The sequence below is a fragment of the Melanostigma gelatinosum genome, assembly GCF_949748355.1.
Source record: "Melanostigma gelatinosum genome assembly, chromosome: 7".
Classification (NCBI taxonomy): domain Eukaryota; kingdom Metazoa; phylum Chordata; class Actinopteri; order Perciformes; family Zoarcidae; genus Melanostigma; species Melanostigma gelatinosum.
In genome coordinates this window covers 5,789,893-5,807,198 of record NC_136640.1, presented here as the reverse complement: position 1 = coordinate 5,807,198, position 17,306 = coordinate 5,789,893, and the positions used below count along the sequence as shown (strand labels likewise).

Genomic DNA, 17,306 nt, shown 5'->3' with positions numbered 1-17,306 from the left:
GGTGGATTCTGCTATAACACTGTGTGTGTGTGTGTGTGTGTGTGTGTGTGTGTGTGTGTGTGTGTGTGTGTGTGTGTGTGTGTGTGTGTGTGTGTGTGTGTGTGTGTGTGTGTGTGTGTGTGTGTGTGTGTGTGTGTGTGTGTGTGTGTGTGTGTGTGTGTGTGTGTGTGTGTGTGTGTGTGTGTGTGTGTGTGTGTTTCCAGAGACCACATGAATACTGCCTGATGTGGGTGTCTGTGGACCTCATCTCCTTTGCTGTAGTCGTAGGAATATTCATTTTCCAGAAGTAAGTACAGCCACTTGATGATATAACTGTCAAGTCATTATTGTGAGTTTTAACGCAACACTTTAACGTTTCTCCATTTTTCTTCTGATGTTTGGTGAGCCGATCTTTTTTGTTTTGTGTGTGTGTGCCTCCTCTGTTTTCCTGTTTCACACATGCGGCGTACATACCACTAACCACTACTCCTTCACAAGCACCCTTCACTCACATCTCGACTCTGTAGACCTCTCTGTGTGCAGCACATCATTATAACAGCTCATACATATTTACACTGTTCCCTTTTTGTTCTGATACTTTTTTTTTTAAATGGTTTTGCCAATAAAGACCTAGCAGGAAAGAACACAACATGAAATGTGTGTTATGTGCTTTTACAAGCTGCTATGGTGTATTTTGTTGCTGTTCTAGCACCAGATAAGATGTCTTCTCTTAACTAAAATGTGTAAACCCTTCACACTCCTCCAGTATCTCCTCTTTCTGCAGGAGAGAGAGTGGTTTTGTTTGTTTCTGTGACACTCCAGAGACAGATGGCCTGTCCTCCTGTTGTCTTTTTTTAGTTTTTTTGGGGGGGATGAGCTCTACAGTAGCTTCCGCTGGCTTCTGAACTGACCTCTCCTGTCTCCCGCCTTCTTTTGTCCTTTCGTTGTCCTTCTGCCTCGTCATCTCTCCTCTGCCTGATGTGCATGCTCTTCTCCTCCTCTGCTGCGCTCTGGCATCTTCTCTCAGCTATCACATGATCAGGTAACTGGGTCACCTCCTCCGACCCAAAGTCTTCTCTCCTTTCACCGTCTTTCTGTCTGTCACCATCTTCAGCCACCATTCTTTTGTTCGATGCATTCGTTCACCTTCCGTCTCGTTTTTTATTATGTAATCAAACTCCATCATATTTGTTCTGATGATTTTCTTTCTCTTCTTTGTGTCTCACCTGAATCATTGTACTGCTGCTACTCTCCTCTAGAGGGAGGAGCTCACGTCTTCCTCCTAGAGTTAATGCTTTCCACCCAGACAGCACAAAATGTCCACAGCATTAAGACGCCAATGAGTTTCTAAATTTACTATCCATCTCATTAAGCCAAAGGACTGAAGTCTGGATATGAATCCATCAGGGGAAGTGCCTCAGGATTGGCTTCTGTGGATGCTGATGAACTAAAAGCTCGCTTGTTTGCATTTCTGTTCCTAATTTCCTCTGAGCATTAGTCACAGTTCATTGTGACTAATGCTCTTCAGTTAAGTAATGAAATAAAGACTTTTCATTCAAGCAAGGACGCAGTGGAACTAACACATGTTGATTAAATGAACACAGAGTAGAGCAAAATGTTCCATATTTAATCACGTTTCATTAATTCAGAAGATATTTCCAACAACAGAAAATAAAACTGCTCTATTCTGAGACTGTATTTCTCCAAATGTGTAATTGCAGCACACGTAGTAGTAATATGACATATTTGGCACTACTTTTTAACAAGGCCCCCTCTATAGAGTGTCTGCTATTTGTGTGATTAATAACTAATGTGTCATTTAGTAATGCTAAACAGATTAGGTCATTAATTAAAACAACTTTCGGGTTGCCAGGTTGTGACAAATCTCTTTTTGATTATTCTGTTTGACCACTTACCTTCTGGAAAATGTTGTTGATTAAAAAATGATGCATTTATTCAGAGATTTGCGCAAAGAAGAACGAGTGAAACGGATTAAATTCCCCTTTAAACAGAGTCAGGCCAGTTCACCAAGTTTAAAACTGTAGATGGTGTCCCTCTTTGACCCTGGACGGCGTATTGTGAGCAGAGGCAGCAGTATGTGGTGATGTCATGATTGTCTCTGGAGGATCTCTGACCTGACCAATGTGACCCCCGCAGGTATCGGATGAGCGGCATGCGCAGCTACAACCCTGAACAGATCATGCTGAGCGCCGCGGTCAGGAGGTCCAGCAGAGACCTCAACGTCATGAAGGAGAAACTGATCTTCTCTGGTAAGACAAGACGCGCGTGTCACTCCTCAATCTTTTGTTGTTCGGGTTCCCGAACCCCGAAACAGATACCTCGTCTCTTTACTTCACATTTGATCATTTACAAAAAACTCTGAAGTTAAAGATGAGGAATGAGCCATTTTGGGTTTCAGGCGCCCCAGCTAGCATGTCTCTGCATCCCAGCATGCATCTGTCTTGAGTGTGAATGTTCTCGCTCCTCCTCTTCCTCTCTTTCCCCGTTGAAGGTCAGGCCCAGTAGCGGCCTGTGTGATGTGCACCTCTCCTGTCCATGCTACCTCCTCCTCCTCCTCCAGCAGTGACTTCTTCCTTTTTATTCCATGCATCCATTGCATCCCTCGTTACCCGCCAACTTCTCTGCCCACTATGCCCTTCTCCCCTTCATCCACCCAACCCTTCATGCACCAACCCTCCCCCACCACCCTCCCGCTGGAGACCACGTCATGCGTAGGGGAGCTTATAGACGCCCCAGTCTGTCTTGACAGCCTCTAGTGCTGGGGGGTCAGAGGTGAGTCACATCAGTGCCGGCTCTCGTCATCATTCTCCCATTCATTCCAATTCATTCAACTCTTTTGTGTTTTGTTTTCTATCTCTTTGGACAAGTTGAGTGTTTTCTTGCAAACTGACGTGTCGGTAGTGCACGTCATCACACAGCACCCTGACTGTTCTTTGCTTTATCCTTTGGCGCCCTCCAGAGGTGGGGAATGGAGCCGGCAGTGCTGATGAGCTGTACTCGGACAATGGCTACGACTACTACACCAATCGGGGCATCAGCCAGTGATTGGGACTCGGCCTGTGTGAATCTGCTGCAGTGAGACGGAGGCGCTCTCTGTGTCTACGTCGTTCCTGTCCATGTCGGTGTGAAGCCTGAACTCCTCGTCCTGTCCTACTGATGAACTGACAGACTGCTGTATCTGATGGAGAGAAAACACCCCGTTGCTTTGTGTACATTCTGTAAATAGTTTTGTGTCTTGCTTGTCAGACATACTGTATCTCACACGGGACTACACGCACTTTTTATTAATGGGATTCGCCAAATCTGTGGCCTCCTCTCTCGCATCTAAATGTCCGAGAGGCCCCTCTTGAGTTACCACCGCCGGCTTCTTTTTAAAGATGCGTTTCCAGATTCTTTGTTGTTTTAAGCTAATTTTCCAAAGCATTTTGTTTTTAAACCACTGTACATGATGTTCTTCTCTTAGCAGATGGATTTCTTTTCAACGAGGCGTTCTACACGGCTTAATCGCAGCACGAGACTAAAAGCTAACGGCTCATTATGCTCTTGCCTTCTTTCAGCACTCCACTGTGCTACGTTTCACAAAAGTACTAACGTTAATATTTATATTTAAAGAGAAAAAAAAAAAAAAAAAACACGATCAAGCTGTTTACAGAAGTCCTGCCTTCTCCTCCAAGTGAAATATTCACGTGGTGTATGTAAGGTAATCATTTTGATAGAGGCTAAAAGCCCCCCCCCCCCCCCCTACCTTTGACCAGTGCATGTAACTAACAATCAACTGATCTATGTGAGCTGTGCTCCCAGTACAACTGGTGGAAATGGCCTGAGGGGTGAAGATGTGTGCTGTCTGTCTGTCTGGTGAATGTGTTTGGATTTGTTTTCTAAGATGTGAACGCTGTATTGTGTGTGTGTGTATTCTAGCTGGGTATTTATTTTGTTACCCTGTGTGCAGTGCTACGTTGTGTATTATTGTACATAAAAAGGTGAACCAGTGTGTGAGATGCTCCAGCCAACTAAGCATTACATTTGGACAATGTGACGGTGATTGAATAATAATTACGATGTCCTGGTCACGATTGGGAGTCGTTCCACTTCCTACACATGCCTCTGAAATGCAGTAAAGTCTGTGGTATTTAAGTGTTGACAGACGACATGCATCCAGATGTTGGTTGCTGGTGTTAAACGGACTGCTGTAAGGTAAATGAAGTGGGTGCTAAATGTGAAAATGAAGCTGTAAGCTAATGGAAGGGACGCTACAGGAGCACAGGGTCATCAAATGGATTGCTTTGTTTATTTGGGTATTATGCCTCAGAAGTAAACATAAAAAAAAATCGAACACAGAAGTTACCGGTAAGTTGTTTTGTTTGCTGTAAGAATTAAACCACCAGTCCTACACTGAACACTACCACCTGAGCAGCCCCTTCTTTATTTAGAGGTACTGGCAGAAGGTGATGTGGACTCGCCGCTCTCGTCTCTGGACTTCCTACTGTTACTCAAGTTCAGCCTCATTCAGTCAAAGGAAAAATAATCAGGTTAGAAATTGGTGAAGCAGCATCATTTAAAAAAAACTAAAAAAAACAGCATGTGATGAATGTGTGAAGAACTTTGTGTATGTTGCTCAGGAATATGAGACTCATAATAAACAGGAAGTGGAGAAATTAAAAAAAGGTAGGTGACTTGAGTTCTTGGTTGAAGAAATGTTTTTATTGGACCATCGAATCTTCAGAGTTCCGGGTTTTATGTTTCCCAAAAACATAAATGGAAACCACCTGTCATACTGGATGTACAACCAGTTTACCAGAATAAGAGCAGGTGACATAATAAATACAAAATAATTAAATTCAAGGCGCCCTGCTATCCACAAACCATACATCCATCAAACATCCTAAATGTGACTGACACATTTGTTGATATCGAACACGAGGCACCAGTAAGCGATGATTTGGTCCAGAGACGAGCGTCTCCACCTACAGCAGCCGAAGCACAAATAGTGCGTCAGTCACTGCCATTTACATAAAGCACACTATTGCACAAAGTTGGCCAACAAGTGGAAGTCAACACTGAGCATGACTTCTCTTTCAGTCTCAGGGTACAATTAATGCAGTCTGTATTTCATTCAATACTAACGACTTCCGATTGTACAGTACTGTGTGAACATTCAGGCTTTCACTAACCTGCACCTTCATCGGTTAGTAGGGGATTCTGCAGAACACCCTTTTCTTTTTTTAAATAGAGTAGTCAATGCAGTGAATGTTTAACATTGTTTTTGTGCAGAACTGCATCTTTACACCGAGGTCTCCGTGGACAGGGGGGCTCGGACAGAACCACTAGCGTGTAGTGGTTCACTGCTACACTTCCATTCAAACAATATACAGCAGCTTTCTGAACAGGTACGACACTGTCAACGTTTGATGGAAAGATACATCACATGCCTACGACACACATACACTCTCTCACAGTGAATGGGAATAAATAAATAAATATCTGAAGATGTACTGGCTACTCTGAAAGTCCGTTAAAAAGGTTGTTCCCTGAATTGAACACCATTGAATTCTCTCATCAGGATCTCGACGTGTCATTTTCTGCCGAAGCTTCTTGCGCAACAAAAGCAGCTGGGCATTAAAAACGGGGCAGTTCCCTTCTGCAGCAGTTACCGGCAGCCATCCGTCAAAGAGGAATGTTGCGTTTCATAAACGTCATCACATTTTTCTGCCACCGCCGCCTCTCACGAACAAGAAAGCAGAATGACTTTTAAAACCTGCATGTCTTCATTCAGGTCACAGTGTCTTTTCTTGGTAATTAGTTTTTGCACATAAGAGAAATACGAAACAGGAATGAGTGGCATGTCTCTGCGGCATCCCTTTGGTCTTAATAAATAATAAAGATTAGATGAAGTTCGTCTTGCGCAGGTGTCTGTTGGGGATTTCTATAGCGCTCACTTGTAAAGGCCAGGAGCCGCCCATGATGCCGGCCTGTATGGCGACACCTGTAACCACAGCCAGGTCAGGGTCTACCGACGTGTTGGGGTCCTTCCCAAAGTACTCGCTGATCAGCCTCCTGATCCGCGGTATCCTGGTGGAACCTCCGACCAGGACGATCTCATCCACGTCCGCTTTCTCCAGGCGGCCCTCGGCCAACACGGTCTCAACGGGAGCCAGGATCTTCTGGAAGAGGTCCTCGTTGAGCTCCTCAAACAGCTCGCGAGTGATCACCACCCGGAAGAGAACCGGCTCGGGATCGGAGCCTCCGGCCGACTCCGGGCCGTCGTGGGTACGAAGGTGCAGGGGCACGCTGACGATGGCGCTGGGCTGGAGGGTGAGGTTGAGCTTGGCGGCCTCCACAGCCAGTCGGAGACGGTGGATGTCCTCTTTGAGAGCGGGTGGGACACCAAACTCCTGCTGGGCTCGCTCTATGGTGTACTGGAGCAACCTCTGGCTGAAGTCTTGACCTCCCAGCTTGTTATTCCCTGCCCGAAAAAACAGTCCATTTAAGATTAGGCCACCGTTCCCTCCAACAACAACACAATTTAGACAAATGCTGCTTTGTAAAATCCAATATTAAAGATGCTAAACCAGATTATTGACGGCTCATATCACCTCCTATCGCTCATCACTGAAGCAGTGAAACACATTACCTGCCATGGCTCTGGTGAGGAACATGCCTCCCTGTTTGTTGAGCAGAGAGACGTCCAGGGTTCCTCCCCCGAGGTCGACCACCAGCACATTGAACACGTCCACCTTGTGCAGGCCGTAGGCCATGGCTGCAGCCGTGGGCTCATTGATCACACGCAGGACCTCCAGGCCTGCAAGACAGAGCAAAGGATGTCCACCATATGCCAGTTGTATTACTAGTGCAGTGTGTGTAGCTTGTATATGTAATGCTTTACAAATAATTAAGGACTTACCAGCGAGGTTGGCGGCCCTGACGGTGAAGTTCCTCTGCCTCTCGTCGAACTCCGCGGGCACCGAGATTACAGCTTTCCGGATGTCCACGTCCAGCTGCCGCTCGGCCATCTTCCTCATCATCAGCAGCAGCCGGGAGCCGATAAACTCCGGGGTCACAGTGAAGGTGTGGTTGGTGAAGAGCAGAAACTCTGCGCTTCCATTGTTGTTAATCACCTGGAAGAGGCGCAAAGAAACTAGTGAGGCTGGAGAGATTTAGTAAGAAAAAACTGGGAGCAAATCACTAGAAACTAGAGATTAGATCAATCGATAGTTACTACCCTAAAAACAACTACAGTGTGTATATCTGAGCCTTAATACATGTTGAGTGTAAATTATGTACACCAGTGTGTTAAAGTGACTACAGGAAACACATGTGACCCACCACAGAAATCACCAATTCAGTTAGCTGAACTAACCCCCACCATGACCCACCTTAAACGGGTACCGAGCACTCTCCTGCTCCAGGACCTCTGGCTCAAATATCTTCCCGATGAACCTCTTGGCATCGTAGACGGTGTTCTGAGGGTTGCTGTCGGCCAGGTCCACGGCTTCGTGTCCGGCCAGCACCGAGGTGGTGGTGAACGAGACGGCGCTGGGGATGATCTTCCTGCCCTCTTCGTCCGCGATCACCTCCACCTCCCCGCTGCCCGGATGGAAGACGCCGACGGAGCAGAAGGTGGTGCCCAGATCCAGGCCGATCACCTTCGGTGTGGGGGGCGGCAGGTACTGCTGTCCCAGGTAGCCGGCCAGGAACAGAGCCAGGATGACCGAACCTGTGACACCGGGACAACACAAGGTGAGGTGGAACACACAAGCTAGCTCATCTGTTAGCATCCAGTCACCAGTTAACTAACTACCGGTAAAAAAAAACAAGTGTCACGTTAACTTACCAATCAGAGAAATTTCTCCGGACATAGTCACACACTTTAGAAAGTCAACCGCCGCTTAAGGAATTCCCCAAATGTCCCTTAAATTGTTCAAGTTGCGGTTAAATGTTAGCCAGCTGTCGGCTTTCTCAACTGGATGCTGCGAAGTAGCAGTTTTCCAGTCTACCAACAAAATACACGTCAACGTTGCATGACTCATTTGCGGATGCTGGGTAATGTAGTTTATGGCATCCACCATGAACGGCACGGACATAGCAGCCGATGTCAGCGTTATACTACACTTCCCATCAACGCTAGCGACATTCAATGTAGCACGAAAAGTTTCGTGACGTGTCCGTTTTCTCAACCAACCAGGAAGAGATAGGGCAGTTGAGATTAAAGTAAAAACTTAAAAAGGTTGACTTTTGAATAAAATATTAAAATTAATTATTATTTGATTAAATTTAAAGATAGAAAACTTTACATTTAATAAATTAACATTAAATGTATTAATTACCAAACACATTTTAATTATCAAGGTAGAAATGTATTTTTATATTATACTCTTTATTCATTTATTATATTTAATTTGTGGTTGTTTATGCATCAAGCACTGGTCAATTAAATAAATAATCCTGACAAATCATAACTGTGTTCCTTTGATTTTATTTACAAAAAGTTGTGAAAACAGTTGAATGCTATACTTTCACGTGAGTTCATACGCAGGCTCTCTTATACACTCATTCAAACACGCACTTTTAGAAAATAACATGTGCTTTCCTGTACAGTATGCATCATATATAGGCAAGATCTGAATATGCATTGTTCAAACCCAGACGCTACATTTCAAAATCATCAATTCACCAACATCACATCATTCAAAGGAAAGAAAGAAGAAATATTGCACTGCATGTTGAATAATTGAGATTGGATCTGATGAGAATGCTGAAGATGCAGATGTGATAAATAAAGGCTTCATATTGAGAGAAAAAAACATTAAATTAATTACAATGCAATAAATACAAGTGACAATTAATCAAGGAAATGTCACTTTTTCAACGACAAAAAATAAAGAAAAGGTACAACTTTATAATGATCTAACTACTGTATGAAGCAAGCTGTCTGTCTGTGTGTGGTTAGCGGATAGCTAACGCAACATGGATCATGGCTAAGTAACGCTACACGGATACTGGATATTAACGTTACCACCAGGCTCTTCTTCACTTCCCTACAGTCGACACAAGCAGTATTCTATCGGTGTATGACTTGATATCAACATAACCGTGACTTGGTGTTTTTCAGGGGCGGGTTTAGTGATTTGGGGGCCCCCGGCAAACCGTGGCTCGCGTTACTTTCCACCCTTTCTCTAACTGGGAATGTTGGTATTAGCAGTGACAGAAGAAGTAACAACATTCTGTTCAAGACTGTTCAAGATGGAGCGTTCAATTCGAATTGTTTGTTCTTCTTATCACACATTTAGAAAGCTGACTAAGAGTGGCTAGCTTATTTACATGACGTTTTAAGGAAGTTGTTAAAAACCACCCGTCATGAGAAAACACCCGACACTGAATTCCAGCTGTCGAAGTATCCGTCACATTAAGAGTCCACAGCATCTGTGTGCTGCTCTGCTTCCTCTTTGCTGTCTGAACATTCAGATGGAATGAAGCAGCCCGAGTCTCTGGGACAGTCGCTGTCTTCTTCCTGTAGTAGACTGTGGGAGGATCTGAGCTCCTCCGCATCCCTCGTCACATCGTCACCTACGCGGCCACAAAGCAAATGGAATTAGATCAAATGTCATCATATTACAAGCTTCTGTTTCCAACCGCATTATAGAAGAAAAGAAATATGCGCCGAGTGCTTCAGTCAGTGGAAAATAAGTCATATTCAAATCCTGATTAAGTACAACAGTGAAACCAGGGCGATGCGTTGTTGGTTGAGCGGCCAAATGACCCAAATACCGAAACAACATCTGCAGGTGTGGCCCAGCAAACAGCATTACAAAACACTTCTTCTTCTTTTAGATATGACACATCATAATGTCACGTCCTCTTTGACTTTTGTTTTCCACTTTCACAGAGTAAAAATATTCCTCCGTTCTTTTCCTACTTCGCTGATGGAAGCGACTAATCCTCCCGTCCAGGTTGCTAAACCACTAACCTAATGGAGTTTAGCTTGATTAAATTACTGCCGTCTCATGTGAGTCAACAAGCTCGGCGAGGTCACGCTGCTGCAGCCGCCATCTGTTTCGTCACACTGGCGCGCAAACAGAAAAGATGGAAACAATGACCTTTCATTTGCACTTCAACTGCAATACAACACGCACAGGCTGAACACAACTAGCCAGTGGATTGGGTTCCTTCTTTAAACTGGAAACTAGTTTTGTTTTCATTCACCAAGTGATAATCAGCCTTCTGCTTCAAGACATCGGATTACAGGAACACCTTCTGCCCCATTAAGCACTTTCTATCTGAGTAACAGGAAATTGCAGATAAGCCTCTCGGAGCGCGCAGGATGTATTTCTCTTCTGTGTGGCACGAAAGCCTCCGCTTTCACACGAAACCCTCTTTTATTCTCCGGCAGAAATGAAAAAAGCAAATCATTTCAAACACATAGAACAAAGTACTTGATGTTTTTATTAATATCTTCACCTCTTGCTGCTTGAATGTCATTAAAGTCACAAAAAGCTTTGTCACAAAATGACTCTTGTTACATGGCTTTGTTGAATGCTCCTTTCTGATTGGCTGATGAACACGGCTTGGTACAACAGTTCATGCTTTGTTGTCGTTGACTTTGTTTTAAAGGTATGTTTGGGTGTGCTACTTTGCTTGGCACTTATTTAATAATTACAGTTTGGTATTTGGGAGTTGACCAAGCAATTTACTTTGAGGGGGGGGGGGGGGGGGGGTGGTTGATGTCCCTCCCACACATCCATGCTTTCATTATTCTAATTGCTGATCCAACCAGTATTTTAGTTGGCAATGTCGCTGTTTAATGGAGCAGTAATTAGTGGTCTGAAGAGTAGTTAATTGTGGTTCATAATACTTGGTGTTAGTCATCGCTAGGTATGTTGCTAACCTGTGTAGCGATATTCAGCAGCAGCGAGAAGTTGGCGTCGGTGCTCTGGGTCTCTGACGTTCAGCTCTATCAGGTGTTTCTCCTGCAGGTGCAACAGGTCCTCCACTGTCTGGTAGCCATTAAGCAGCAAGGCTGAGGCGTACTCCTGCAACAAAAGCTTGATTACTACCACATGGTGTACTTGAGTTAAACAACAAAACAAACAGTGGTGTACACATTCACCTTAATCATGTCAGGTATTCACATCTTTGATGTTGAGTTCTGAACATTTCAATTTAAATCTATTGAGCTTTAAGTGAATGATTTATTCTGTTAGATTCGGCTTACATCAAGGAAGATGCAAACAGAATGAGGTGACTCTTTTAGCTGCATGCCTGTTGTAATCTCTCACTTGTGACCAGACTAAAACAGGTGAGATCCTGTCCTCACCTCCAGATTCAGTCGCTCCAGTAGCTCCAGCAGTGTTTTGGGCCGAGGTCTTTTGCACAGCTTCTGTTGTCTGATCTTGGGAACTTCCTCTTCCTCCTCTTTTTCTGGCAAAACGTCAACATAGATGAACTTGAAGTTGCCCACTTTGTTGCCGAGCATGCCCGTCCAGATGCCCATCGGAGGCTTACTGATGATGTTGATGATGTCGCCGACCTAAACAATTACAGTGAATGAATATGAAGTCTTGCACCAGGGCCTTTACGCACGCTGTACATAAACATCGCTGAGTCTCACCTTGAGTTTGAGGGAGTCCGTGTCGTACGGACTGGGAACGAAGTCTGTGTGGACGCGAGCTCTGCCACAGAACTGTCCCTGATAGGAGCCGTCCACCTCCAGCCTCAGGCTGTCTCTCTGACCAGAACCGTTGGACTCACTGGTCACACCGCCTGAACCGACACAACGCGACACAGAATGATTACACAGCCGCGGTTGTCTCGTAACGCTTCGTTTCACTGGTTAATTCATACAGCAGCTGACTTCCATTGGGTGGAATTTGTCTTTCACCATGTGGGCTCAAACAACCCAGCACTCTTTGGTCCAGCCTTGCAGTTCATGCAGTATGTGCAGATACTTACTTGAGGAGCTCTGGCGACTGTAAAGACTCTCTAAGGAGTTGCTTGTCTTCGCGGCGTTTTTCTCAGCTGCAGAGCCATTCTCTGTCTCTGCCTCTGGGTCTTTGTCTGTGTCATCAACCTGCGTGGAAAAGAAAAGATGTGCAGTTTTAATTGGGAGACGCTATATATCTTATGATGTACAAAAGTGTGCAAAGTCTGGTTAACTTGTCAAGTAAATCTGCATGAAAGTGAAAGACTACAAGGAAGCTAGAACAGAGCGCTTCAGGTAGAGATGTAGGTTGTGAAAGTTACTCAAATGTTCATCTTATCGCTCATCAGTGTTGAAAACACAAAACTGCAAGACGGTGCTTTTCAGTGTCGGTCAGAGTGAGGTGCGTCATTTACATATTCTCAGCAGCAGTTTCATATTTGAGGATGTGGGTTTATGAGAGATGAGAGCGATAAGACTCGCGAGAAAAACAACACAGGTTTGCTGTAAATGAGGCAGATTGTTGTCTGGACTTTTACTTGATGTGACAGATGTCAGGTTTGTTTGTTTTTCTACATTTGTGCTGACAAATTGTTGAATGGTGCACATAAAATAGTCATCTGACCTTTGATTACTAATTTAAGAGTATGGATGATCAAAGCGCTTTACCCCTTCTACCTGATAGTAATTAAATAAAACGTGGAGGCTGTGCGTATGTGTATTTTCCAGTGACTCACTGTCTCCTCAGAAAAAGCCTTGTTGTGTTTTTTGCCCATTTTTCTGCGCATGGTCAGTGAAATCGCCTTCATCTTCTTCCCAAGTCCGGCTGATTTGTTCGGGTCCAAAGTTTCACGTTCTTCTGTGAGCTGTTTAAAGAGAGTTGGCTTAGTACACATACAGTAGTATTACTGTGATATTAATAAAGAACCTCATATTTCTCCCATCTACAATTTGTATCTCTGCTCCATAAACACAGAGTATAAAGTATTGGTGTTATAACACCATAGCTTCTTGACATGTTGACAACTGCATCATTTGCAGTTTATTAGGTAACAAATCACAGTATATGTTAAAGCAATACCATGTTGCAGATTGTTTTTAGATATATAATCGCAATAAGATGGTATCATCACACAAGTATCGTGATAATATCGTATCGTGGGGCTTCTGGTCAAAAGCATCACTTTTTCTCAGCATGAACCTTGTTTTCCAAAAGACCTCGCAGCACCGTGGCTGCACAGATGTGTGCAGAAGGGGAAAAAATCCTGAATGCGAATGTTTCTATCCAATGATTTTGCCACTTGGTATGCTATTGACAATTAACTGCTACCATTCTTTCTTCTATATGACTTTTTTTTTTTGCACATAAAAATGAAATGAGAACAAATCTACGAACCGCGGCTGTTCCATTTTCCTCTGGTTTGGCTTGTGTCGCCTGGTGTCTGAGACCCTCAAACCTGCCAAAGCTGGTGGAGCGCTGTGGGGAGGATTAAAAGACAAAAGGATGTCATAGAGAGAACTGGCACGGTTGGCTTAACAGCGTTGCATCACATCAAGTTATTGCACTTGCGCGTCCTATAGTCCGAGTATTCTCAAAGCTCAAAAACCTGCTGTGGCCCCGAGTGGATTTTACTGATGAAATGTGAAGCTTTCCAGTAGGTTCAGCTGTCTATATCTACTTAAATACTGTCTATTTAGGAAAGCCACAGTGTTCCTCATTTTCTTTGGTCATAAAAGCCAGTGAAAGGCACCTCCAGTATTCAATATGTACATGTAGGAATATGCAGCAAATATTTAGTCGGTTTCGACAGTGTTTCGCAATGAGAGCTTGTAAAATATGTGGTACATTTGTGGTCATGTATCAAATCATGTGGCAGCACAGAGAAAATGTGTCTCTCTACAGCTGCTCTGGCAAACATGTCAATATTGAAAATGAGTAGATCGATACATAAATTACACTGCTGGGTCCTTACGACACCAGCGATGTTCTAGTTGCTTTCCTCTGGCTCGGTTTTAATTCTTCCCTATTTTTATCTCCAATTTTTCACAAAACCAAAAGTCATTATAATCTCTCCCGGCTCCCCATTATCTCCAAAATAATTATATAAATGAGTAATCCCTGGAAAATCCTGGTTAAATATGAGCTCCACACTCCGAGACAGCCCTCTGTGGATTGATTTAGTGCAGCTGACAGGCCGACGCTTTACTCCACCCGACAAGTACAGCAGCAGAATTAAAGGCTCGATATTCTTCTCCCCTTAATATAGTTTTTATGCGATTGCGTCATTTGTATATATTACCGTTGTTGTTTGTCTGTTTTGAACGATGAAACTTCACTTGGAAAATACAGTTTACTGTTTGTATTTGGAGAAAAACATCAACTGATGTCAACTCTTTTAGGGTTCAGTATTTTATAAAAACAATTCTTTACATCCTTGAAAACTAAAACGTTGACATTTTCATTGAACAATGTTTTTTTGTATGATTAAATTACTACTCACTTGCGAAGTGACTGTCCAAAGTGCCATAAATGTCGGTACAGATATATATATATATATTTATATATATTTTGTTTTGGTTTTCACGTACCTTCGGCTTGCTGCTCTTTGTTTTGTCTGACACGTTGGAGGGCGCCCTGTGTAACATGTTCCCCTCTTTTCAGGTGCTTGTCAGATCTCAGTCTTTGCTCTTCTCTTGTCTTTGCCCCACTCTCCTGACAGTGAAGCGTTAACTAGCTCTGAGGCTGCCTGTCTGATGGCCTGGCTGGCCCACTTCCTTACAACACACAGGATGTGAGGCAATTGACACTGAGCTTCTCGAAGCAGTATCGCTTCGAAAGGGAAAAATACAAGTGCTTGAGTTTGCATTTTGTGGCCTGCTCGGCGAAAACGCCACTTCCAGGAATGGCTGTATATAGGTCTTATGTTTGAGGTATTTGTTTTTCATCAGATGTGAGATATCCTGGTGATGATGAGTTTGTGTCATATCTGCTACTGTGTTGCATTACTGCTCAGAGTTAGTGAGTCCTAATGTAACAGGGTTAGAGTGGCATCCACATGAGCAAACTAACAATAGAATTATTCTATTATTTTTATTTATTTCACAGATAACATAGAAAGAAAAACATGTTAAAAAAATGTAAAAGTCGATATTCCTCATTTTCTTTCTTTTAATAGCAATGGGGAACTTGGTTATGGTAAATGATGCTGGAGTAAGTCTTCTTCTGTAGTCATTTCTTAATGCAGGGTCAATACTTTTGAGGAAGTGCTGATGTATGACAGAGGAACAGCTGAAAGTGGCAACTCAGTTGTGTCGAAACACTTTCCGGTTTACCTCTACTCCTAATATGGATGTGGATATATTTCATTAATTTGTCTTAGGAACACTAAAACATGAAGACGAGACGCTTCTACAGTCGATTCTTTTAGATTTTGATCACGAAATAACCACCTGTAACCATAAAAACATGGCGTCCTCTGTGAATGTGAGAGGCAGCAGCATCCTACATTATACTGTCCTCTGATGTGGCCATGTGTGGGTTTCACTGCTGTGTTGATATTGTGGGGGATTTTAGAAAAGGAAATTCAAAAGACAAAACCATTGCATAATCCCACTGCTTGCAATCAACCCTAAACTCCCGTCAATCCAGATTGAGGTTTGTAATCTATGACTTCGGGGGCTCTTGATTCTCTGGAGAAGCTGTTGTTCAGCTGAGGAGTTCAAAATGAGATATCCACAATTTTAACAAGTCACCCGATCTTTGTTGAAATATTTCAACGCCTTGTTAGGAAGGGTCCTCTGATTTATCAGTTTGATTGGTTTAAAAAAGTATGGCGTGTTTAGAATCTCTAGGATTGAAACATGTCTTTTTGATTGACCATACGTTACAGCCCAAAAGGAAGATTTAAAAGTGAGCAGAGAGAATGGACTTGCAGGACTTGTAGGAGAGCTTTAAAGATGGAGTACAAAGCCTACACCATCAATCATACACTCTTAAGAGTGTGACATTTTACCCCCAAGACTCAACAATACTATAGATCCATAGGGATTCTGTAATCTCTTCACTGGATCATCCTTTTTATCTTAGACTATTTCCTCACAAGTCATGTTAAGCTTGAACCGCTTTGTGTCAGACAGCGTGCCCTCTGCACGTGCTCACTGGGAATCAGCGGAGGTCTTTGAGAGAGGTTAAGTGCACGTAAAGTCTCTGACCTTTGAGGTCAGTCTGCTCCATTGTGTGGTATTAGCGCAGCGTGACCATTGAACTTGCTGTATTGAAAAGCAGCTGACTGATCGGATCCCAAAGGGAGAGTAAGATTAATTTAGAAAGGAATTACAAACTGAATCCCACAAATGTGTCCTTCAGATGTCCTCACAACAAGGACCTGTGTCTGCTTCTCCAAACTGTCATCTAAAGGTACTACACTGTGTGTGGTTAAGTACCTCACACAACCACACTTCAAAAGACACAAACTATCCCTTTGAGCATCCGAGTCGTTCCAGCTCAGACTCAGGGCACGCTCAGATCTCTTTCAAGGACTAACTAATGGTTTCAACACCACACAACAACCAGTCGACACTTACGTTTGGTTCTGACAGATCCACATCTGTGACGGATCGCGACACCTTCGGGGGAATCTGAGGTTTACAGCCGTGTTTCAAGCTGTCGTTCTGGGCCGTTGCCTGCTGCTGTCTTCCTTCCAACTCCTTCCCAGGGGGCGAGGGGAAGTCATGGGAGTAAACGCGGTACTCTGTCAGCGGCCTGCGGCAGGTGTGCTGGATGGTCCCCCAGGCTAGACTGCTGTCACCTGGGTTGCTCCAGCGCTGGTGGTGGGTGTGGATGGGCGTCGCTCCACCGGGGAGGGTGGCAATGTCCGTGCATCGGCCCGGGGTTGTGTTCTCTTGAGCGGGGAGGGTGGAGAACTTGCCCAGGTAGGGCCTCCTATCTGACCTGCATGGTATGTCCAGATAGTGGGGTCCCATGGGTGGGCTCGTAGCGCCTGGTGGGGGATGCACTGAGAGAGGAGGAAGAAGAGAATATAAATGGAAAAAACTGACATTTGATAACTTTCTGGCCACTGGAATATCAGGGATGTTGATATCAGACATCCGCGTCATGTTGAGGAGTCATTGCAGCAACGCAGAGTGATTCATAGTTCTGCATGTGCCCACTGTCGTAACGCCGCCACAAAACTACATGGCAGACTTATGGAGTCAGAGGAAATACTGCTTGTTCTACATTTACTTCACAACAGACCAGTAATAAAGGCAGAGAAAAGATACGTTTTGCACTGGAAACAGCTTATAGATGAAGGAGACCACTTTACACATCGAAGCAGCACCGGAAAGAGAGCAGGAAAGAATACAGAGATGGCCTTTGCCTTTGTAAACC

General features: G+C 44.0%; 3 protein-coding genes across 6 annotated transcripts in view; 1 reads left to right on the top strand and 2 right to left on the bottom strand.

Annotated features, from left to right (window-relative positions):
* gdpd5b (glycerophosphodiester phosphodiesterase domain containing 5b) overlaps window positions 1–4,718 on the top strand; it is a 34,708-nt gene extending 29,990 nt beyond the window's left edge. For 2 of the 3 annotated variants that reach the window (XM_079272666.1, XM_079272665.1), the window contains 3 exons: window positions 204–286; window positions 2,137–2,249; window positions 2,960–4,718. In XM_079272666.1, the coding sequence (XP_079128792.1) occupies window positions 204–286; window positions 2,137–2,249; window positions 2,960–3,045 (282 nt within the window). In that variant the 3' untranslated portion in view covers window positions 3,046–4,718. Of the gene's footprint in view, window positions 1–203; window positions 287–2,136; window positions 2,250–2,491; window positions 2,773–2,959 lie in introns of all 3 variants that reach the window. The other variant, XR_013772148.1, reaches the window with a different exon arrangement.
* Window positions 4,712–7,970, bottom strand: hspa13 (heat shock protein 70 family, member 13). Of its 2 annotated transcripts, XM_079272667.1 has the most exons (6): window positions 7,832–7,970; window positions 7,374–7,714; window positions 6,902–7,115; window positions 6,632–6,799; window positions 5,937–6,463; window positions 4,712–4,964 (listed from the first exon to the last, which is right to left on the bottom strand). In XM_079272667.1, the coding sequence occupies exons 1-6, from the start codon at window positions 7,854–7,856 to the stop codon at window positions 4,839–4,841; spliced, it is 1,401 nt and encodes a 466-aa protein (XP_079128793.1). In that variant the 5' UTR covers window positions 7,857–7,970; the 3' UTR covers window positions 4,712–4,838. The 2 variants fall into 2 exon arrangements, with proteins under 2 accessions (XP_079128793.1, XP_079128794.1); XM_079272668.1 differs by having other exon boundaries at window positions 4,833–6,463.
* Window positions 7,971–8,466: 496 nt separating this feature from the next.
* On the bottom strand, window positions 8,467–14,621 carry samsn1a (SAM domain, SH3 domain and nuclear localisation signals 1a). Its single transcript, XM_079271381.1, has 8 exons — window positions 14,504–14,621; window positions 13,311–13,391; window positions 12,652–12,780; window positions 11,947–12,064; window positions 11,606–11,757; window positions 11,312–11,524; window positions 10,883–11,027; window positions 8,467–9,564 (listed from the first exon to the last, which is right to left on the bottom strand). The coding sequence occupies exons 1-8, from the start codon at window positions 14,558–14,560 to the stop codon at window positions 9,404–9,406; spliced, it is 1,056 nt and encodes a 351-aa protein (XP_079127507.1). The 5' UTR covers window positions 14,561–14,621; the 3' UTR covers window positions 8,467–9,403.
* Between the last annotated feature and the right edge of the window lie 2,685 nt (window positions 14,622–17,306).